General features: G+C 43.5%; 1 protein-coding gene across 2 annotated transcripts in view; it reads right to left on the reverse strand.

The window, feature by feature from the left end:
* Nucleotides 1–20,741, reverse strand: part of TDRD9 (tudor domain containing 9) — a 99,105-nt gene that overhangs the window by 40,777 nt on the left and 37,587 nt on the right. For both annotated transcript variants that reach the window (XM_053282528.1, XM_053282525.1), the window contains 12 exons: nucleotides 18,481–18,548; nucleotides 17,860–17,914; nucleotides 16,548–16,632; nucleotides 15,287–15,344; nucleotides 11,156–11,260; nucleotides 9,202–9,299; nucleotides 6,760–6,891; nucleotides 5,769–5,934; nucleotides 5,128–5,191; nucleotides 4,239–4,302; nucleotides 3,705–3,749; nucleotides 2,497–2,550 (listed from right to left, as the gene is read on the reverse strand). In XM_053282528.1, coding sequence (XP_053138503.1) covers nucleotides 2,497–2,550; nucleotides 3,705–3,749; nucleotides 4,239–4,302; nucleotides 5,128–5,191; nucleotides 5,769–5,934; nucleotides 6,760–6,891; nucleotides 9,202–9,299; nucleotides 11,156–11,260; nucleotides 15,287–15,344; nucleotides 16,548–16,632; nucleotides 17,860–17,914; nucleotides 18,481–18,548 — 994 coding nt within the window. The remainder of the gene's footprint in view (nucleotides 1–2,496; nucleotides 2,551–3,704; nucleotides 3,750–4,238; nucleotides 4,303–5,127; nucleotides 5,192–5,768; nucleotides 5,935–6,759; nucleotides 6,892–9,201; nucleotides 9,300–11,155; nucleotides 11,261–15,286; nucleotides 15,345–16,547; nucleotides 16,633–17,859; nucleotides 17,915–18,480; nucleotides 18,549–20,741) is intronic.

Genomic DNA, 20,741 nt, shown 5'->3' on the forward strand with positions numbered 1-20,741 from the left:
TTAGCAGGATTCCAACCAGTATGTTAGCTAAAGAAAAGATACAGAGAAATTACATAGGATAAATCAAGCTTTCTCACTGAATTGTTGGAAAGGGTGCAGCTCAATTGGCTCATATTGTGCTTGGAGGAGTTGTCCAAAGATGCAAGGTTTCTGGGATGTAATGGTGAAAACTTGTGTTGAAATGATGAACCATCATCAGAAAAGGTCCAAGGTTAGTATTGCTCCAAATAGCTGAAGATGATAATCTAATACAGGGGTAGCAACCTTGGCTCACCAGCTGCTGCTGAACTACAACTCCCATCATTCCCAGCCATAATTGTGGTGGAAAGCCAAGGTTGCCTACCCCTGATCAAATATATACTCACTACACTATTATTCAACCTACTGTAGCAAGAAAGAGTAGAAGAATGAAGATCTTGTATACCGGAAGAGACTTTTTAGCCTACTTTTCAGGAGGCTTATGAGATCACCCTGCATTCCATGTGTCACCCCCTATCAACTTTGCAACACCTGAAGCAATATTAACCAAATTCTGGCACAGTTGTAGGAACACCTCAACAGTGTAGTTTGTGATGATGTCATTCACCCAATTCAAGATGGCAGACACATGAATGTTTGAGGTGCAAGTAGGCTAACCTGTGGACTTTGATTTGAACCAAATTTAGTCCAGTTGTAGTGAAAGTGGGCAGATTAGTTCTTACCAGAACTTGTTGAGTACTAATTAGTAAAAAGGTAAAGTGTGCCATCGGGTCTGTGTTGACTCCTGGCTACCACAGAGTCCTGTGGTTGTCTTTGGTAGAATATAGGAGAGGTTTACCATTGCCATCTCCCACGCAGTATAAGATGATGCCTTTCAAGATCTTCCTATATTGCTGCTGCCCGATATAGGTGTTTCCCAAAGTCTAGGAAGCATACCAGTGGGGATTCGAAACGGCAACCTCTGGCTTGCTAATCAAGTCATTTCCCCGCTGTGCCATTAGAGCAGTGATCAAAAATTAGTATTGCTCCAAATATCTGAAGATGATAATCTAATATAAGGGTAGACTGCTGCTGCATCACAAATGTTTTACATTCTTACAATAATGAGCGGTGTGGGGTGGGGGGGGCAGATATGCAGGTTAATGTATTTACACAGATAGAAGGCGACTCTGAATTTAAGGAGATTATTTTAAAAGAGGTTAAATACAAGTTATACCTATATTTACCCAAAAGAAAGAGGACTTAATTCAAGACAAACCCCACCTCCATTTAACAGGAAAGAACGGGACGGGGGACTCATCTTGGATTTGAGTAAATATGGTAATAACTAACGCAAATCTATTTGCAATGTTGAGTAATACCCCACCCCATCAACTGGAAGGACCAAAGATTACTACCGAGAATTATTTAGTACTGCAGAATGTTTTGAATCCCTGGATTAGAACTGCAGTTTCTCTCTGCATGCTGTACTGAAAACTCTGACTTGGTGCCGTGAAGTACCCACTGGCATTTCTGTTTTAGATAAAAGCAGCTATTTAATTGGGAACCTTGCTCCCAGCACAAAATTAACAGAAGTATGTCCCTCCCGTTGATGTATATTTCATTATTATTCTCTTTCAGAATGCTACCCATTAAGCTTGAAACATTTCTACAACTTCTGCAGCACTTTCCATTAAGTGCTCTAAGCAAGCTTAGAAAGGAAATCCACAGGCACTTGTTAGCAGTCTTTGTTTACTGAAGGAATGTGCACAATTTAAGTTTGTTAAGCTACGTATTTGCTCGACTTCTATAGATCTCTACAGCACCAAACCACACCAATTTTAATGTTCCATGATAAGATCTCCCAAAGGCTTAAAAGCAGCCGTGGGGCAGTGGGAGGAGACCTGGCACAAGCTAGCATGGAAACAGCCCTGCCTCAAGAGGCTCATTTTGCACCTATCATTCCTGCTTCCACCAACAGGTCAAAGCCCATGTTTTTAAGGTGGCCTGTAATCTGCATTATACTGGCACTGTAGTGCCAGCATAGTTAAGATGAAGAGCTTTTTCAGCATTCTTCCATTAAAAGCCCTGAACATTCTATTGCTTATAAAGTCAAAATTAATGTTTTCACCAGTGCTATTTGACTACTACAGACAAATATTTACATAATGCTTTTCAAAAGCAGTTCTCCGAATAGCTTATACTGCATGAATAAATAAATAATGGATAAAATGATTCCGTGCCCCAGAAGGGCTCTCACAATCTAAAAAGAAACAAGGGAGACACTAGCAAGACCCACTGGAAAAACACAGTGCAGTGGTTGGATGCTGTTCTGCCCGCTAAATATAAGTGTGCCACTGCTTTAAAAGGTGTATCTGGGCTCAGTTAACAGGGATGCCACTTGCCGTCTCCTCTTATCTGTTCTAGTTATCTCCAATTTGCAGGGGTGGCCGGACACTTTTTGCTACTTGAGACCAAGGTATTTAATATTATAGAGGGAGGGCCAGGGAAGAAAGTCAAGACATGCATTCAGTTCACCTCTCTAATTCTCTTGATATGAATGCAGTTGGAACGGCCCCAGTCAAGTTCATCCTGAAAAACAGACAGCCAAGAGCAAAAAGTTGCAGTCAAAAAAACACATAAACACTTCTAACGGGTTCTGCTGGAAGGCCACAGTTCGACGCCCCTGCTTTACAAAGCAGATCACTACATGACCCCACAAGCACCCAAAAGGGCGCTGCAGGACCTGTTGCCACAGACAATTAGGTTCCTGGGAGTAGGCAGGGTAGGGACAAGCAAACAGGCCAGCTTGCAGAACCAGACAACCCACCTGTTAGTTCCACCCCACGAAAGCAGAAGTGCCAGATGCCAAGAGAGACACCTGACAGAAAGGTTTGGGGAAGGTCCCAAATCCCCACACTGGATACCCCCAAGTACAAGGAGTCTCATGGCAATCTGGCACCTGAATCCAGAGTGTGGATGATGTCAGATTCAGGGTGTGTGTCTGGGGCCAGGGGCGTAGGGGTGTGTCTGGGGCCAGGGCGTAGTGTCTGGGGCCAGGGACAATCCACATCAGTGCCAAGCGAGCCTCCAACTCCCACCCTAAGGTGTTGGCTTTCTAGCTGTTAAACTACAACTCCCATCATCCCCAGCCACAATTTTGTAGTCCAACAGCAGCAGCTGGAAAGCCAAGGTTACCTACCACTGGCCTAGAAGGTACATAAATCTTATTTATTATTTATCTATCTATCATATTTATATACCACCCGATATGTGTATCTCTAGCTTAAAGAAGCCTAGACTCCCGTTTCGGCCACATGAGGGGGAAGCCCTCAATGACGTCTACAAATCATCATTCACAACTCTGGCTTTAGCCAATCAGTTGCCCACGCGCACCAGCCACTTCCAGTACGACACTGACCGGGGCAACAAGAGGGTATGCTGCCATCACAGCGCCGGCGGAGGAAGTGCACAGTGCGGGGGGGGGGGGAAGCACCCTCCTTCCTGCTTGAAGGTAACCCACCCAGCCTGTTCAGCCAAACGCCGGACCTCCGTAAAAAGGACCACCAAACCAGTTTGTGCACATCCCCTACCTCCCTCTAGTCTGCAGAACAAGCAGCAGCTAAGTGGAGTGGGGTCCCTCTCTGACATTACCTTCCTCAATTCAAGGACCGTTCATAAGGGTCTGTCAACGGTCTACCAACTCAGCATTCTGGACTGAGACCTAAATCATCAGCCAAACTAACCTTGGGATGTCTAAGTTTTCCTTGTTGCTTGTTTAACTGCCATTCCTGAAATCAACAAGACAAACCTTTACTTACACACAGCTAAAATGCAGCTTATTCCACATATATTGACACCCAGGAGCAGCTCAAGTCATATATGAAAATGCTACATTGTCATGAAAAGCTACTAGTCCTCTGAGTTTCTGCCTACTCCCCCACAGGCGTAGTACGATGTCGAATGAGCCTGGAAATTTCACTGTACTCAAGGAGACAGAGTACCAGTACTTTGTACTTGAGGTTAAAGTCTCTATTTGGCTGCAGAAGAATCTCACCGCATGCCCAGCCCCCCTCTTCCCTCTTTTTCCTGAAGGAAGGAAGGAAGGGGCCTTAGCTTCAGCCCTGATCTCTTCTCGTAAATAGGCCCTACAAACCCTGTAGGTATTGGGCTATTCCCTATTGCAAGGCCAACCTTCCTGTCACAGTTGCTTCCACCTGCAGCTAGCGTTTTCTGGCTCCACCTTTCCCCTCCCTTCCAGAAGTGGGGAGAATAGTTACCTTAAAGGCATTAACAAGCGCAATGCAATCACTCTTGCTGTTCCCAGCAAAATGCATTTTATTCCTGTGGAAAAAACAAGTCAAACACAAGTCAGTTTTACAAGTTAAAAAGTATAGCATGTTAGATAGCAGTTGTTCTTAGCCAACTTTCTGAAGGGAAGGCAGGAGAGGGGGGTGGGTGTGTACATGTGCGTGTCTCCCCCTCTAACAACTTGTGTTGACAGTCTGATACCAGCCAAATTCACAGCACATGGGAGAGGCCCTTGAGGACCCTAACAGGGGTATTTTTTTTTTTTTTTTGCCAATTCACCATGCTGTTTCAAGGTGGCAGCCACTCAAAGTATTTTAAAACACCCCTTTTTTAAACTCATGTGCCCACAGCTTGGATACACACTAGGTGTGTGCAATTTTATTCACCGGCAAATTGATTCAGGTCAAACTGGGGCAATTTGCAAATTGGACCCCAAATTGAACTGCCCTCAAAACAGAGGGCTCAATGCGGGGTTGAGAATTACCCTGGATTCAACCCAAATCAATCTGACTGATTCAAACACTATTTTGAGGCTTGTTTTGCTGGGAAAACAGGCCTCAAAATGGTGCTTTTTTCTGGGGAGAACTGGTCTATCAATTGGGGTCAGCGGGTAGACAAGCCCTCCACTCTGGACCTGGTGCATCAGCCTGCCTCAGAGGACAAGTCTAGCAAAAAGGGCCTCAAAATGGCACACGAATCACCCAAATCGATTGGGGTGATTCAGGGCTGATTCGTTGAGGCAGCGAGCCAAGCCAGCTGCTTTAGACTAATCAGTTCAAGGGGTCTGTGATTCAACCTTGAATCAAATCGCAGATTTTGATTCGTGCACAACCCTTATACACACCAAATTCAAAATACCTGTATCCATCGAGATGCTGCCTGAAAGGTATTGCAAAGAAGTTCTTCAAAGAAAGGGCAGCAGCTGTAAAAATGAGAAGTTCACGTTTACTTCTAAAAATTGCATCTCACCATTTTCTCACAGGGAGGGCCAGATTCTACCTCTATGTCCAGATGCCATATACCTCTGAAGAGTAGATGCAGGCTGTTCTGTTGCCTTTAATACCCTGTTTATGGGCTTCCCAGATGCATCTGGCCGGCCACTGTGGGAAGCAAAATGCTGGCCCTCCAATAACAATAAGCAATATATATAGTTGTGGGAGGGGCTGAAGCTCAGTGGTAGAGTACATATGCCACATGCAAATGGTCCCAAGCTCAGCTCCTTGTATCTCTGAGTAGGGCTGAGAAAGACCCCTAATTCAAAGCCCTGGATAGTGCAGACAGTACTGGGCTAGAAGAATCAAGGATCTGACTCAGCATAAGGCAGCTTCATATGTTAGTCCCTTGTGTTGGAAATGCCTGTAGATATGAGGGAGCTTCTATCATACATGGCTAACAAACATCGGAGCATTAAACCACTGGCTAACAAACATCGGAGCAAAGATCAAAATAAGATAAAATAATGTTGACCCACGTATTCTTTCTGCTGGCATCCCACTTACCTATTATTAGACATTCTTCCAGACAACCAAAGACGTTGCCAAGAACAATTAATTTGCCAAGGTGCCAATCCACAGGTAGCTGTGCCAATACCCTTCCAAGGAAGGTCAGCTCACCATCATAAGGGTTTTCTTGTCCAGAACGTTCACCAATAGCAAGTGCTCCAATCTATGCCAACATGAAAGCATCAGTAATGTTGACAGGATCAAGTCGAACAAAACACAACTTACACTAGAATTATATCCTGCTTTATATCCCATTGCTATCAATCAGATCAAGGTTGGGCAAGGTAAAGAGGACCTTTTCTGCAACACCACCTACATTTTGAAATGGCTTCCTAAAGAGGCATTCCTAAGGAGACTCTATCACTGCTCATAGAGCAGACAAGACTAGTTTCAACAGGTTTTTTAATTGTTGACTGTCTACTTTACATAGACTTTAGTCTGCTGGGTCCCCCCGCTCAAATGCTGCTTTTTGGGGGTGCTATTTTATGAATGATGTTTTGTGTTTTGTAATGAAATTTTGGAAGCCAGTTTGATTATCTTGTATGGAAAAACTGGTGTAAACATTTATCAAACAAATAAAATATTCAAAATCTATTAACAGACACCAATACAAATCAGCCCTGTGCAACTTCTGGTCATTTTGTAGGTCACAAGATAACTCAAAGAATGAAGGGGAGAAACTCCTTTCCTGGGACTTATGATCTCTAGCAACCTCAATACATGTTCTGTGCTTATTCAGTAATGATTTATTTATTTATTGCATTTCTAAACCGCTTAATATAGAAATCTCATAATGATGAGATGTAAATTAGATACGCACACAGTAAGTGATTCTGTTTTAATCTGTTGCTCCTCACTATTAACCACTTTACACTCTACTGAATAGTTCTACTGAACAGTTTTGCAGTATCCAAATTACAGACCATTCAGGTCGTCTATGCTTAAGTACAGCTATCTTAACTAACAAGGTATCAAAACAAATACTCACCTCCTTAAGTTGTAGAATGGTGCGTTCAATGTCACTTATACTGGGAGGAGATAAAGCTGTTGCTAGCAAAGCTCTTGGTTCTCCCATGTCAAGCAGTTTCACCTTCAATATCGTACTTTCCAAAGGACATCGCTGAAAGGAAAAATAACTGGTGCAATGCTTACAGATTTCCCAGTGCTACAACAACAGAGACTGTCATGGTTCTCTTCATAAAAAGAACATGGCAGCCAGGTTGGTCTCTGGGTCATCTAGGAGAGATCATATTACTCCTGTGTTGAAGGAATTGCACTGGCTACCAATACGTTTCCGGGCAAAATACAAGGTGCTGGTCATTACCTATTAAAGCCCTAAACAGCTTAGGCCCTGGATATTTAAGAGAATGGCTTCTTCACCATGAGCCCCACCACCTGCTAATATCATCTGGAGAGTTTTGCCTGTGGCTGCCGCCAACTCATCTGGTGGCTATTTGGTAACAGGCCTTCTCCGTTGCAGCCCCTGGACTTTGGAATGCTCTCCCTGTTGAAATAAGAGCCTCCCCATCTCTGGCAACTTTTCAGTGCCTTTTAAAAAGTCCAGATAAAATAAACACATAATATAAAACACATAACACACATTTATTCACCCAGGCTTTTAATCAGATTTATAGTTTTAAATAATTTAATACTGGGTTTTAAATGTTTTTAATTTTTTGAATGGTTTTAATTGTAAACCAGCCAGAGATGCAAGTTTTGGGTGGTAGAAAAATATTTTAAATTTAAAAAAGATGAAAACCCAATGATCTTCTGGTCTTGTGGTAGTGAGCATGAACTGTCCCCTTGGCTAAGCAGGATTTGCCTTGGTTTGCATTTGGATGGGTGACTACATGTGCACCCTGTGAGATATGCTCCTTAGGGGACAGGGCCATAGCTTGCATGCAGAAGGTCCCAGGTGAAATCCCTGGCATCTCCACAGAGGACTAGGAAAGGCTCCTGCCTATAACCTTTGAGCCACTACCAGGCAGTGCAGACAATACTGAGCTAGATGAACCAATGGTCTGACTTGGTATGGCAATTTCATATGTTCCTAAATCTACAAGCCCTGTCCAATCAGCACCAAAAACGGAACAAAAAGAAGACAGAATATACACAAGACAAGCAATGGTAGCTCTATTATATCACTTCCAGCTCTTGAACACTCACATGTGTCTAGCCAAATTCTGCACTCATTTCTTATTTATCTACCTAATTTATATACCGCCTGACATATACATCTCTAGGCGGTGTACTTAGTCCAAATTGCAATATAAAAACAGAGCATATATAATTTATACACTTTCACAGAATGAAAACAATTTAACAGTTTAAAGTTAGTTTTGTATGTATGTATTTATTTGATTGATTGATTGATTGATATACCACCCTTCCCAAAAGTGGCTCAGGGCGGTTTAACATCAAATCAAAATCAAAACAATTAAAATCAAAACTAAATCAATGAAACAATTAATATCTGCACTGCCAGAGCATAGAATTTCAAATGTGCTCTAAGCTGTAAACTGTCGCATTCAAGTAGAGTCCTTCTCCATTTGTGCTCTAGTCGTCTACCTCACCGTTTCAGCTCCTGCAATTCTTCCAAATACGTGGTGATGCTTGGCAACTTGGTTCTATTCACCCCCAGCACAGTACCTCCAGTGACTGTTGTCGGTGTCTATCTTATGTTTTTTTTTAGATTGTGAACCCTTTGGGGACAGGGAGCCATCTTATCTTATCTATCTATTTATTTATTTATTATTTCTCTGTGTAAACCGCCCTGAGCCATTTTTGGAAGGGCAGTATAGAAATCGAACAAACAACAACAACCACCTCCTCTCGTGAGAGTGGCGGCACCACTCGCGAGAGTTCCTGAGGGAGCTGCTGCCGTAGTCAGAGAGAAATAATGGTGGTGGCGGAGGAGGCAGTGGTAGGCCAGCCTGGCCTGGCTGCTGGGATGAGGTGGCGGAAGGACCACCTGACCCTGGCCCACCTGGCTTGGCCGCCAGGGTGAGGAGGAGGCGGCGGCAGGCCCTGGCCTGGCCACTGCTCGGCCAGAGATGGTGGTGGAGGGCCAGCCTGGCCCAGCTGCCGGGGTGAGGAAGAGGTGGTGGCGGGCCCTGGACTGGCCTCCGGGTGCAGGAGGCAGAGGGAGCAGGCCGGCCAGCAGCCCACAAAAAAGTGAGGGGGCAGCCAGTCGGGGGGGGGGTGGCCCACTGTCTGGGCCGATCGAGAAGCACAGATGCTCTGTGCCCGGGCCCACTAGTAATCCAATAATCTTCTCAGGAGGACCAACCTAATGGGCCCCTTCATCCCTGAAGAGGTGGGTTGTGGTTGCAACAAGTCCTATCTTAACCAGATGGTGGTCTGTGCACGGTAATGGGGAAATAACTGGAGTTAAAACCACCCTGATCCGAGTAAAAGACCAAGTTCTTACCATAATCTCAGGTACAGTGCTCTCAGGTATGACATTCACCCAGAAGTCTTTGCAGACCAGCCTGTAGCAGTATCCTTTGGAAACACGGCCAGCTCGACCTTTTCATTAAAAGCAGGAAACTGGCATGTTTACACTTCATTCTCTTAAAAGCAGTCACAGAGAGTATCATTTAAAAGACAGGCTCATAATAATCTAGGCTACTTCCCATTTGTAATTAAAGCCTTATAGTCAAGATGACCCAGAGAGTCATGCGAAGCAATGCCAACAATAGGGCAGCTCGCACGACCGTAAATTAGGTAGGAGACGAATTTTACCCAGTTTTGGGAGCTGGGGGGCACTCCTGTTTTGCAACTGTATTTCAACAAAAAACAAAGTAAGAGGGAGGGAGCTTGATCGTCTGTCAAGCCCCAGCTGATAGAACGAGGGCATAGGAACATAGGAAGCTGCCGTATACTGAGTCAGACCATTCGTCTATCTAGCTCAGTATAGTCTACACAGACTGGCAGCAGCTTCTCCAAGGTTGCAGGCAGGAATCTCTCTCAGCCCTATTTTGGAGATGCTGCCAGGGAGGGAACTTGAAACCTTCTGCTATTCCCAGAGCAGCTCCATCCCAAGAGGAATATCTTGCAGTGCTCACAAAGCCTCTAGCCACAAAGGCAGGATGCCTCTGAGTACCAGTTGCAGGGGAGTAATGGCAGGAGAGAGGGCACACCCTCAACTCCTGCCTGTGGCTTCCAGCGGCATCTGGTGGGCCATTGTGCGAAAACAGGACGCTGGACTAGATGGGTCTTGGGCCTGATCCAGCAGAGCTGTTCTTATGTGGTCTCCTATTCAAATGCAACCAGGGTGGACCCCGCTTAGCTAAGGGAACAAGTCATGTTTGCTACCATAAGAAGACCGGCTCTCCTCTCTCCAGCTTCTGAATGCATCCCCAGCTTCTGAACAAGGCAGGCAGAAAAATAGTCCTACCCAATTGGGGCTTGGCAGATAATCAAGCTCTTTGCTTCCTAACAGATGAATGAAAAACAGGAGTGTACCCAGCTCCCTAAACCAAGCGGGATTTGTCTCCTACCGAGCTTATGGTCATGTGAACTGCCCTAATAGCGTTTCCAATGACAGTCTTTTTAGTAATCTGCAATCTTTATGTGGATTCTGAAATGGTATTGCAAAAAACAACAACAGAACAATCAACTACTACAAAATATCTGATCAAATACAAGTAGGTTTCTCAGACCTTCCCACAGAACTAAGCATGCCCTTTTGGATCCTGGCCTATAGCTTTGCACTAGCCTAGAATGGAGAACTGTTGGAACAAACAACATTCCCTGAGCTCCTTAACACAATCACCTCTAAGTTAGACAGCTTTCACTGAGGAGGTTTTAAATAATCGACAGTGAAACATTTGTCATTTTCAAGAGGTGCAGGTGTCTGAGGATACAGGTTTTATCCTTCATGGTCACATTTTAAAAATAAGCTTATAGTTTTAGATTTAGGGCTAAATTATATGCAATGCATCACTGGTCTCGATGTGGTTCAATTTTATTTGCTCGATGGCAGCTAAACCATGCTGTCTCCTGGTTGATTCAGGGACAGGGCAGTGTGAAAGCTTTCTCCCCACTTGCTGTGGTCCTCAATCTGCAAGGGAGGGAGAGAAAACTGAAACACGTTCAAACATTTAAATGCAATGCATAGTTCAGCCCTTATCTTTAAAACAGAAGAGTTCACTCAAGTTAACCTGAGAAATCTTGCAGGTGGATAATTTTCTTTTAACAGTAAATCTTTAAAAAATTCAGAAGTGGAAATTCTTGTGTTGCAGATCTGGAATAAGGAGTGTATCTCACACGCACTTTAAAACACATTTGAATATGAGTAATGATTATTTCATACAAACTGCCTGCGTGTACATCCCCCTCAAAAAACCTGTAAAGTATCTTATACCAGAAAAGTACCTTACCTCTCCTCTGGTTACAGCTGTTTTTAGAAGCCCAGCATAGCCTTAAACTTTGATAGTTGGTATCTTCGTCACAAACTAAAGTTCTTGTTAAACAGAAATCGATGACTGTTGGGGGGATGGGACATAAAGAGAAATAAACGAGATGTTTTTGCACTGCAACAAGAAGAATTTTTTTGACTTGATATAATCTAAGCAAATGCAAAGCAAAATAGAGAAGGTGCAACAGAAGCAGAGAGGAAAGCTAAAAACCCTCACACATAACCAGGAATGTTCTGAATATCTGAAAGAGAATTATAAACAGGTTTCAAAGCTTAACCTCTCCCTGAACACACAATTCACACGCTCTGATCAATAAATACCCCTGCTAACTGAGCAAAAAGATACCTTTTAAAGTGGTGAAGCGCTTATATTTAGCAAGGGGAGAGCAACTGGCCCTAGCCAACCCCAGCACAGCATCCCTCCAGTGGCTGTTGCTGGTGTTTATCTTATGTTCCTTTTTTAGAATGCAAACCCTTTGGGGACAGGGGCTCCATCTCTTTTTCTATCTATGCACTTTGGGAACTTTTGTTGAAAATCGGTATATAAATATTTGTCATATTCGGAAACAGGGGAGAATTTACTTATTTTTTAAATTATTAAAGCGAGTCCTTATCTGGAGGATGAAGTCGCAGAAAATAATTTACTGCTTTAGAGTTCCACCACCTGTAGCTGCTGCAACGGTTCTGAGGCATTCAACTCCTAACAAGAGTTACAACAGTTACACTACCCAATTTGGGGCTTTTCCAGATGTTTGTCTACCGCAGGCTTTCTTAAGTTCCTGCAGGACTTACTTGCAGGCTCTTGCACAGGCCCCAGATGCGCACGTCTGCACTTTGGTAAAGGTGCATGTCCATGGGAGAAGCTCTGAGTGGAACCACCATCACCAGAGGCCTGTTCATCCTCCCAGCAGCTACACGGGCTTCCCAGGCTGCCCTGTGTTAGCCCCTGCCCACCCACCCCGCAAAGCTCCCGAGAATTGCTGGGCCACCCAGCCACTCCCACACCAATGCTGAGAGGGCAGTTAAAGGCCACCATTGTACTACTTGCACGTGGCCCATGTTCTTCTGCCTCCTGGTGGTGGGGGAAGGAGATATCCAACGTTGGAAATCTGACTTTACCAATACGCACCATCCTACTAAGCACAGCCATCGTGCTTGATTGTTACAGCACCACCTGCTGGCCAGCACTCGCATTTCCTCCCTCCCATGACCAATTAAAAGTTCCTTTAGCAGGCCTGCTCAACTTAGGCCCCACCCCACCCCCGCCCAGCTGTTTTTGGACCACAACTCCTATAATCCCCAGCCACAGTGGCCAATAGCCAGGGGTTATGGGAAGTGTAGGAACCCAAGCACTATATCGCACACAGCAACATGTGGATTGGGACAGAATGTATGCACAGGCAACAATGGGAGAAAGCTTTATGTTGTTAACAAAATGGTAAAACTGGTGTGGAGTTCCAGTTTGTAAAAAAAAACAAAAACAAAAAATGTGCCTAGTCGCATCACCCTACCAAAAATGTTATCTTGTAGCAGGCACAGAGGAATTCGAAATAAGGCAACATAGCCAAGGTGAGGCTGCGACAAGAAGTCAAGATGGCGGCAGCGAGGAGTTAACTGGGTGAGTTCAGCAGTCCTTAAGAGGAAATTCTCAATAAAAGAGAAGATGGGACCAGCTGGTTGCCACAGTGGGATAGAAGTATAATAGACTAACTTTACAAAATGCAACTTTTAGCTCCGCTTGCAGTTCAAAGGGTACCCACCTTGCTAGACGTCACACTCTTGACCCACTTAACTAAGAAGTCAAAGAGGCACATTACATCAAGCGCCCAGCACTTTAGTTCAACTAAATGGCACCCAAATGGAACCCCATCCCCATGGATTGAGGCTGAGGTATAGTGGGTTTTAATTCTCCCTCTATAGTCCCAATCACGATCAGGGGCCCCAATGGCAGCTATTTACCATGGAAAAAAGCTCCCATGGGTGCCAAATAGGACCTGCAAAGGGTAAGTAGCAGTCAGGGCAGGGAGGGGACTGATCTGGATTGAGACCATGATGGGGACAAAGTCCTCTCCCTCCATTCTGTTCCAGGTGCCTATTAAGTAGTTCCTTTTTTTTAAAAAAAAAGGCATACATTACTACTATTATGCATATTTATATACCGTTTTTCAACCCAAGTTTTCATATTGTGTTACACAGAAAATCAAAAATAAAATAATTCCCTGTCCCCAAAGGGCTCAATATCTCTCACAATAACAAGAAATAATAAACAATAAACAGTAACAATACATAAAACAACATAAGGTAGACACCAGCAACAGCCACTGGAGGGGTGCTGCGCTGGGGTTGGACAGGGCCAGTTGCTCTCCCCTTGCCAAGAATAAGAAATCCCCATGTGCTTAACTCAATGGATCGACTCCCAAAGCAAGATTTAAATGGCTGGAGTCATCGTCATCTTTTTTTAAAGATATGCTTCTGAGGATGTGGATGTTTCTGACTGAAGAGCCTGCCCTGCTTTAAATCAAGCAGCTCTGAATGGATCGAGACAAGGACACACACACACACACACACTTTCCCTTCTTACCTCGTGGCTGCTACTACCAGAGGTCATGAGTATCGTCAGCCTCTGCTGGCAGCAGCTGCCATCGTAAAGGTCAGACAGCAATACTGAACCAGCAGGCAAAGCAAAAGGAAGTGCCTGAGAGTGGGAAGGCTGAGATGTGAAGGAAAAGCCTCCTTCCTTTCTTTTGGGGACAAGGAGTTCCCTTTGCCATATTGCTTACAGTGTCAACCTGAAGGCTGTTGTCTCATTTGTGAGCTGAGCGTTGGAGGCATGAGGCATCTAAACAATTATACATAATTGTTTAGATGCTTCATGCCTCCATCGCCGAGCTTCTTCTTCCCAGGCTCAGGCCAGGTTTCTGCTCCACCAATGTTAGAGAGGCTTAGAGCCGTTGGATGTAAGCCAAACCAAGAGTGTGCAAAGAGGAGGGGTTATTTTGGCCCCCCACTCTGAAGCAGTTCCCAAAAAGATATCCCTCAGGAAGGCAGGGCGCTCAATAGGAAGGGGAGCTCAACATAGGAAGCTGCCTTCTACCGACTCAGATCATGGTTCCATCTAGCTCAGTATAGTCTCTACAGACTGGTATTGACTTCTCCAAGGCTGCAGGCAGGAGTGTCTCTCAGACCTATCTAGAGATGGCAGGGAGGGAACTTGGGATCTTCTGCATGCAAGCGTGAAGGCGCTCTTCCCAGAGTGGTGCCATCCCCTAAGGGGAATATCTTATTAACTTCTTATTAAGGAGAGGTCTATCAACGGCTACTAGTCGGAGGGCCACCTCCAGCCTCAAAGGCAGGATGCCTCTGAGTACCAGTTGCAGGGGAGTAACAGCAAGAGAGAGGGCATGCCCTCAACTCCTGCCTGTAGGCTTCCAAAACAGGATGCTGGACTAGATGGGCCTTGGGCCCAATCCAGCAGGGCTGTTCTTATGTTCACATGGAGTCTTCCATTCAAATGCAAACCAGGGCAAACCTTCCTAAAGACCAGGGATAAGAGGGTCCCTCCTTTATGCTTGTCTGAAAACTATCTCCTGCTTCTGCCACCCACTCTTCTCTGACCTAAAATTTCCTGCATCATTTGCCCTCTACTTCTTTGGTAGTTTGCCAAAATAAAACCTCAAGCATTTTATTTGGAATTATGCAAATTGAATGAATCACCGCAAATTAAAACACTATGCCTAATTTAATCTGAGTAGTTATTGCCAAAAGCCATAAATAAATCTCCCCTCTCCCCCCGCACACACACTTTTTCTCTGCACAATATATGTATTTCCTTGGGGCAGAATTTGATTTTTTTTGGCACAGAGTACACTGTGTCCTAGCTTTAGAACAGCCTTTGAAAGAGTTATGAGAAAATTTTCAAGATGTAGCAATTCTGCTTTTCATGGTGATACAGGGACCCAGCAATCTCACTTTGCAAAATTACTCCTAGTACAGAACAAAAAGGATGTTAAGTCTGGCAAATTTAATAATGCTGAAATAAAAGCAGAGCAAACACACATATTTCCTCATTGTTATCATACATAAAAACACTCACCATATTTGACATCGGGAACTGTTACAGAGCTCTCAGCTATGTTTGTAGACAGAAGGATCTATGAGGATTTAAACACAAGAATAGAAAAAAAGGAGGAAATATTATTTAACTGAATTGCCTATTGAAAGGAGTATCCATGAGAACAGGGAAAGTGGTCTAGCATTTAGGATGTGGGAACGATTCCCTTTCAAACTCACAGGTTTCCACAGGAAGCTGCCTTGCATCTAGTTAGACCATTGGTCCCTCTAGCTCTATATCACCTACACTGACTGGCAGTGATTCTCCAGGGTTTCAGGCAGGGGTCTTTCCCAGTCTTACTTGGAGATGCCAGGGATTGAACCTGGGACCTTCTGCATGCAAAACAGATGCTCTTCCAGTGAGCTATGATCCTCCCCCCCCCCCACATCTGGGTGGGCAATATAGCATAATAAGACATAAAGACAATGGCCAAGCCTTCTTGGGTTTGGGTTGGATGGCCTGTATTTGCATTTATTCTGCATCTTTTGTTTCCCATGCGTAATAGGCTGCTGCTATCCCAAGCATACACTACTTTTACCACTCCCACCACTGTCTAAAAAAAATGAGGAAAACCAGCACTATATAGAGGTGGATCTTGTTATCCATGGAGGTTACATTCATGCCGATTTCTGCAGGTAACAAAACCACAGATAACAAGACACTGGGGGGGGGGGGCATGTTTAGGTTCCTGGAAGCTAAAAATGCATAAACCAGAGCAATAAGGTGCTGTACCATGCTCTCCAGGTCTCGCTATCCAGCAATGACTCCAAAATGCTGGATTTTGCTGATTTCCCACCCAAAACAGGATGGGATTTCCTCCCCATCTCTGACCATTTTTAGAAAGCATTTGAAACCCACCTCTTCACCTAAGCTTTTTCAAGTCTTTAAAATTTTAAGGTTTTAATTTGTAAGTGATTTTAAAATTGTTAAATTGCTTTAAGTTTTTGTATATATTTTAACTTGTTTTATGCTATTGTTAACTGCCCAGAGACAAAAGTTTGGGGTGGTGTACAAATTTGATCAATTACATACATACATACATATTTTAAAATTTGTGTTTACACAAAAGACCCACAAAATGAGCTCTAAAGTGATTTTCGGCCACCTAGGATACACAGATTTTAACCATTTATGAACCCGCATACACTGGGGTCGGGTGCACATGGCTCGACCACTGAGATGCAAACCCATGAGTACTGGGGCCACAGAGAATGAGGCCCACCTGTAGTTATTAAACACTCACTTTTCGGTAACCAGGAACTGGAGCTAAGAACACATTGTTCTGTTCTTCCAATGTGACGCTAGAATGGAGTGGATATACTTGCAACCTAAGGAAATGTATTTGAGAAACTCAAGAGGAATACAAAGTGATGGACAGTTGCAAAAGGGAACGTGTTGGAGGGAAAAATTTTCTCCCTTACTCAAGAATCTCTGAATCTCTGTGCCTCAGCACAGCCTGCTAAAAAAATAATGCAAAGCGAGCTATGCTTCTGGAAATATGTCATCACAATTTTGTTCCCCCCACGACTCCCCTTCACACCTTCTTCCATGCTGGAACTGCAGCTCTACCCTTAGAGATGTGTCTTTTGCAACCAAGGACAAGAAAACCTGACTGTCTAAAGAATATACATACCAGAAACCCTGCCATCCCTTAAAATCTTCCAACCTGCCATCCTTTAGAATAGGTTTCTTCTTCCGAATATTATTAGGGTAGGAGAAGCCTCCTACCCTCGTTGTGGAGCTGTGCACATTTCCATTTTAATACTAGGTCAGAGGTGGGGAGCTTGCTTGTGAGAAAAGACCCAGCTGGATAGGACTGTTTTTGCTCCTACCTTGTTACAAAGCCGGGTAAGACATGCTTGGAACCTCCTACCCTAAGAATCACCATGAGAATGAGTCCAACAACGGCAGAGGAATCATTGGCTTTCGTATACTACATGCAGTTTCTTGTGTCGCGATGCTGTCCCTGAGCAAACAGGTTGTTGAAAAAAACTTGCAAAACCTATTTGCCAAAGGGAATGGTGGGATAAATATAGGAGAAATGGGCAGCCATGGCTCAGCCACTGCCACTTTCAGCACTCTGGGAGTGGGAGGAGCTTCATCTGTCTCCATCCTCAAACTCCTTCTCTGCTACAAAGCCTTGCCTGGTCCTACAGATTATCCTGTTCTGCAGTATCACATTCATGAAGGTCTCCAGTTTTATCCATATTATCTAGGGTGCTAACATAGCAAAGCTAAAAAGACTTAAGAATGTCATTAGGGGTGAAGACATATTGGCTCAGTTTATCAGCCAGACAAAATATTTTACTAATTGAGCTATATTGGTACCTTGCTCATCAAGACTTTTTTCACTCGTCACAGACTATTAGACTAGTAGATTTCTGCAGCCCTGGTCATTTATTTATTTATTTATTGAATTTATATACCGCCCTTCCAAAAATGGCTCAGGGCGGTTCACAACATGAGTACAGTTCTAGAGTACAGTTCTACAGAGCTAGAGAACTGCATCTTTGGGTTCTGACAGCATCTAACACTACAAGGCAATCCCAACTCACCTTTTATGAACCATGCTCGTGAGAAGCTCATGCATGTAGTTTATTTCTGCCAAACCTAGAGGGTGGGCGGTGGGGGGAGGAGAAAGATTGCAACTTAACACCATGTACGTACTCAAGCTAAAGGAGGAGCTAAAATCATTTCAGTCATCTGGAACATTGAACAATTTCAAGCGATCTTTTCAGCATAAGCATATAAGGTCTCCTACAACAGTTGTGCACATTCATGTTTTGGCATTCAAAAAATATTTAGATTATGGCTAACTTTCACATTTAATCTATCAGTTATCACTCTGGGTACTTGGCATCCCACAGTTGCCAATGGCCCAAGACCAGCATTTGTACCAGGACCAACCAATGCAGAAGCTCATGTCACCTTCCAATTGGAGGAGTCTATATTTTTCACCTTCATTGCCTTCCATGCCTGAAAAGCACCTCAAGGTACGAGTGCCCGTAATCCACAGTGGTGGTCCACCAGCCTAGATTTCCAGCCTCATGCAACAGGTTTCCCAGTTCAAATCCTAGCATTCCCAACCCTGTGTGTGTACATGAATTTGTATACCAAACAATAGGACATTTTAACAGTAGTTACTGTTTTTCTTCCACCAGAAAAATACAACTCACCGGGTAAAAATACCAACACACTGCCACGATCAGATACAAAGTCCAGACTATAGTTTTCTGGCCCAATACTGGAGAGGGGGGGCAAAGATATAGTTCACATTAGTTTTACATTAAAACAACCACAACCTATTTTACCTAAGGAACAGATTTGCTTGCAACAATGACTAGCGCATGTTCCCTTTAAGTTAAATATTATTCGGTTAATTGAACAATGTGCTTACAAAGTGTTACCTAAAGCAATGTTTTCTGAAAAACACAAGCACGTAAAAGCTAAAAGCAAGAAACCCCTGCAGCCTTTGCAGAAAGAGTCATATTCACCATTTTATTTCAAAAGCTAGAGTTGTGGAATGAGAAGTTCTCCTTCTGCCATACCTATGGACACCTGGCCAAAACTGGAACACAATTACTAGAGTTCAAAATGAGTAACACAGAACTCCAATGATGTTTTAGGATCAATTCTAGCCATTCAGAAACAAGACACAACAAGTTTAAGCTTTTAAACTATACTGAAAAGTGGTATAAGAATATTTGTAGCAGCAGCAGCAGCAGCAGCAGCGGGGAAATGACTTGACTAGCAAGCTGGAGGTTGCCAATTCGAATCTGAGATGGTATGTTTCTCAAGCTATGGGAAACACCTATATCAGGCAGCAGCAATATTGGAAGATGCTGAAAGGTATCATCTCATACAAAGGAGATGGCAATGTTAAACCCCTTCTGTATCCTACCAAAGACAACCACAGGGCTCTATGTAATAAATCACTACACTTATAGCAACCAGAGGTTCAAATATGTTTGATGTAACATATACAATTTATTCTTGGTAACAAGCTGTACATCCTCATTTAAAAAGGATGGAATGGGAGAAGGAAGTGCTAACAGAATGAGAGAAGGAAGTACGGATGTGCAAGGGATAAAAGTATGTAATTGGCGGGGCAGCCTTTTCATGAGGCAAAGTGAGGCAGTTGCCTCAGGCGTCAGATTATTGGGGCACCAAGATGCCTTGGGCCATTGCCATCCGATACAGACTCCTCATTTTGCTCACCAACCCTGATCATACAGCGTTCCCAAACTCATGGAGAAGCAGACATGCGGAGTCTTCCCTTTCACACGTTCAACTGAATGCACAGACTGTGGGAGGGGGACGCACCAATGGATAGGGCCAAAGGTACATTCCCCCTGCCTCTCCCTCCATCTGTTCACAGAATGCATGGAGGAAAATGCCTGAATAGGGCTAACGAGATTATCACAGTAAAGGGTTTAAGGACTGGAGTTAACAGTAGCTATTTTATACAGTATTTTATTCTGATTACTTAAACTAGGTCAGAGATCCAACGGAGGCGGTGCAAGAAAGCGACAGCAGTCAACGGGAAAAGGTCAAACATTTTCATGATACAAAGTGATTATTTGTCCATGAGTGTTCCCTATTTTCCTGCTGCTGAACTATGCTATACAACACAAATCACTGCAGTCTAGCAAAACCAAGATCTTTCCAACATTTTTAGAACGGTTTATAATTACGAGATTGCCTTTTTAAGGAGACACTTTAACAATCTAACTTCTCTAATGCTTCTTTTGTTACCAAGGCAGTACTAAAATCTCAATAAAATGCAAATTCAAGTTAGCAGCCATCATGATTTAAAAAAAATTGTATTACAGCTTTTCCATTTTCGCACACACAGGATGTCAAACTACAAAACGCTGTAGAGCACAACAAATTAAATTGCTTTAATCTCTTCTGCACTTTTAACTAACATGGACATTAAGCATCAAAGCCAGATAAGCAAGATGAACAAGAGACGAACGCATTGGTTTTTGCCAGTCTACAGACAATGCTTCCCTTGCCATTCTTCTTTGAACATTTTTTAAAAAATATAATTTCATACATAAAGCACCCTCAAGCACACATCTACAATTTTGCCCTGCAGCCAGCAGTGCAAAGTTTTAATCTGATGTGGCTTGGAGAGTCACTCATACGCAGCTGTCTTAGATAATATTTTAAACATGGGAAATGAAAGAAAAAAATTCAAGATTTGTAAAGGCCAAACACAAATTAATCTAAGTGGAATTCAGAGTAGCTATGCAAAAAACAGGCAGGAAGAAAAGATTAAAATATCAGGGCTTCTCTAAGAATTGCAATAGGGGGAATGAAAAAGTTTGAATTTTGCAATCTGGATTTATGAGCCCAATTTGGATGTTAAGTTCTTTTATGAACTCTTCATTCATGGGTCTGCTATATACCTATTTTATGGGCCATGCTATTC

The sequence above is a fragment of the Hemicordylus capensis genome, chromosome 1 (assembly GCF_027244095.1).
Source record: "Hemicordylus capensis ecotype Gifberg chromosome 1, rHemCap1.1.pri, whole genome shotgun sequence".
NCBI classification, from domain to species: Eukaryota; Metazoa; Chordata; class Lepidosauria; order Squamata; family Cordylidae; genus Hemicordylus; species Hemicordylus capensis.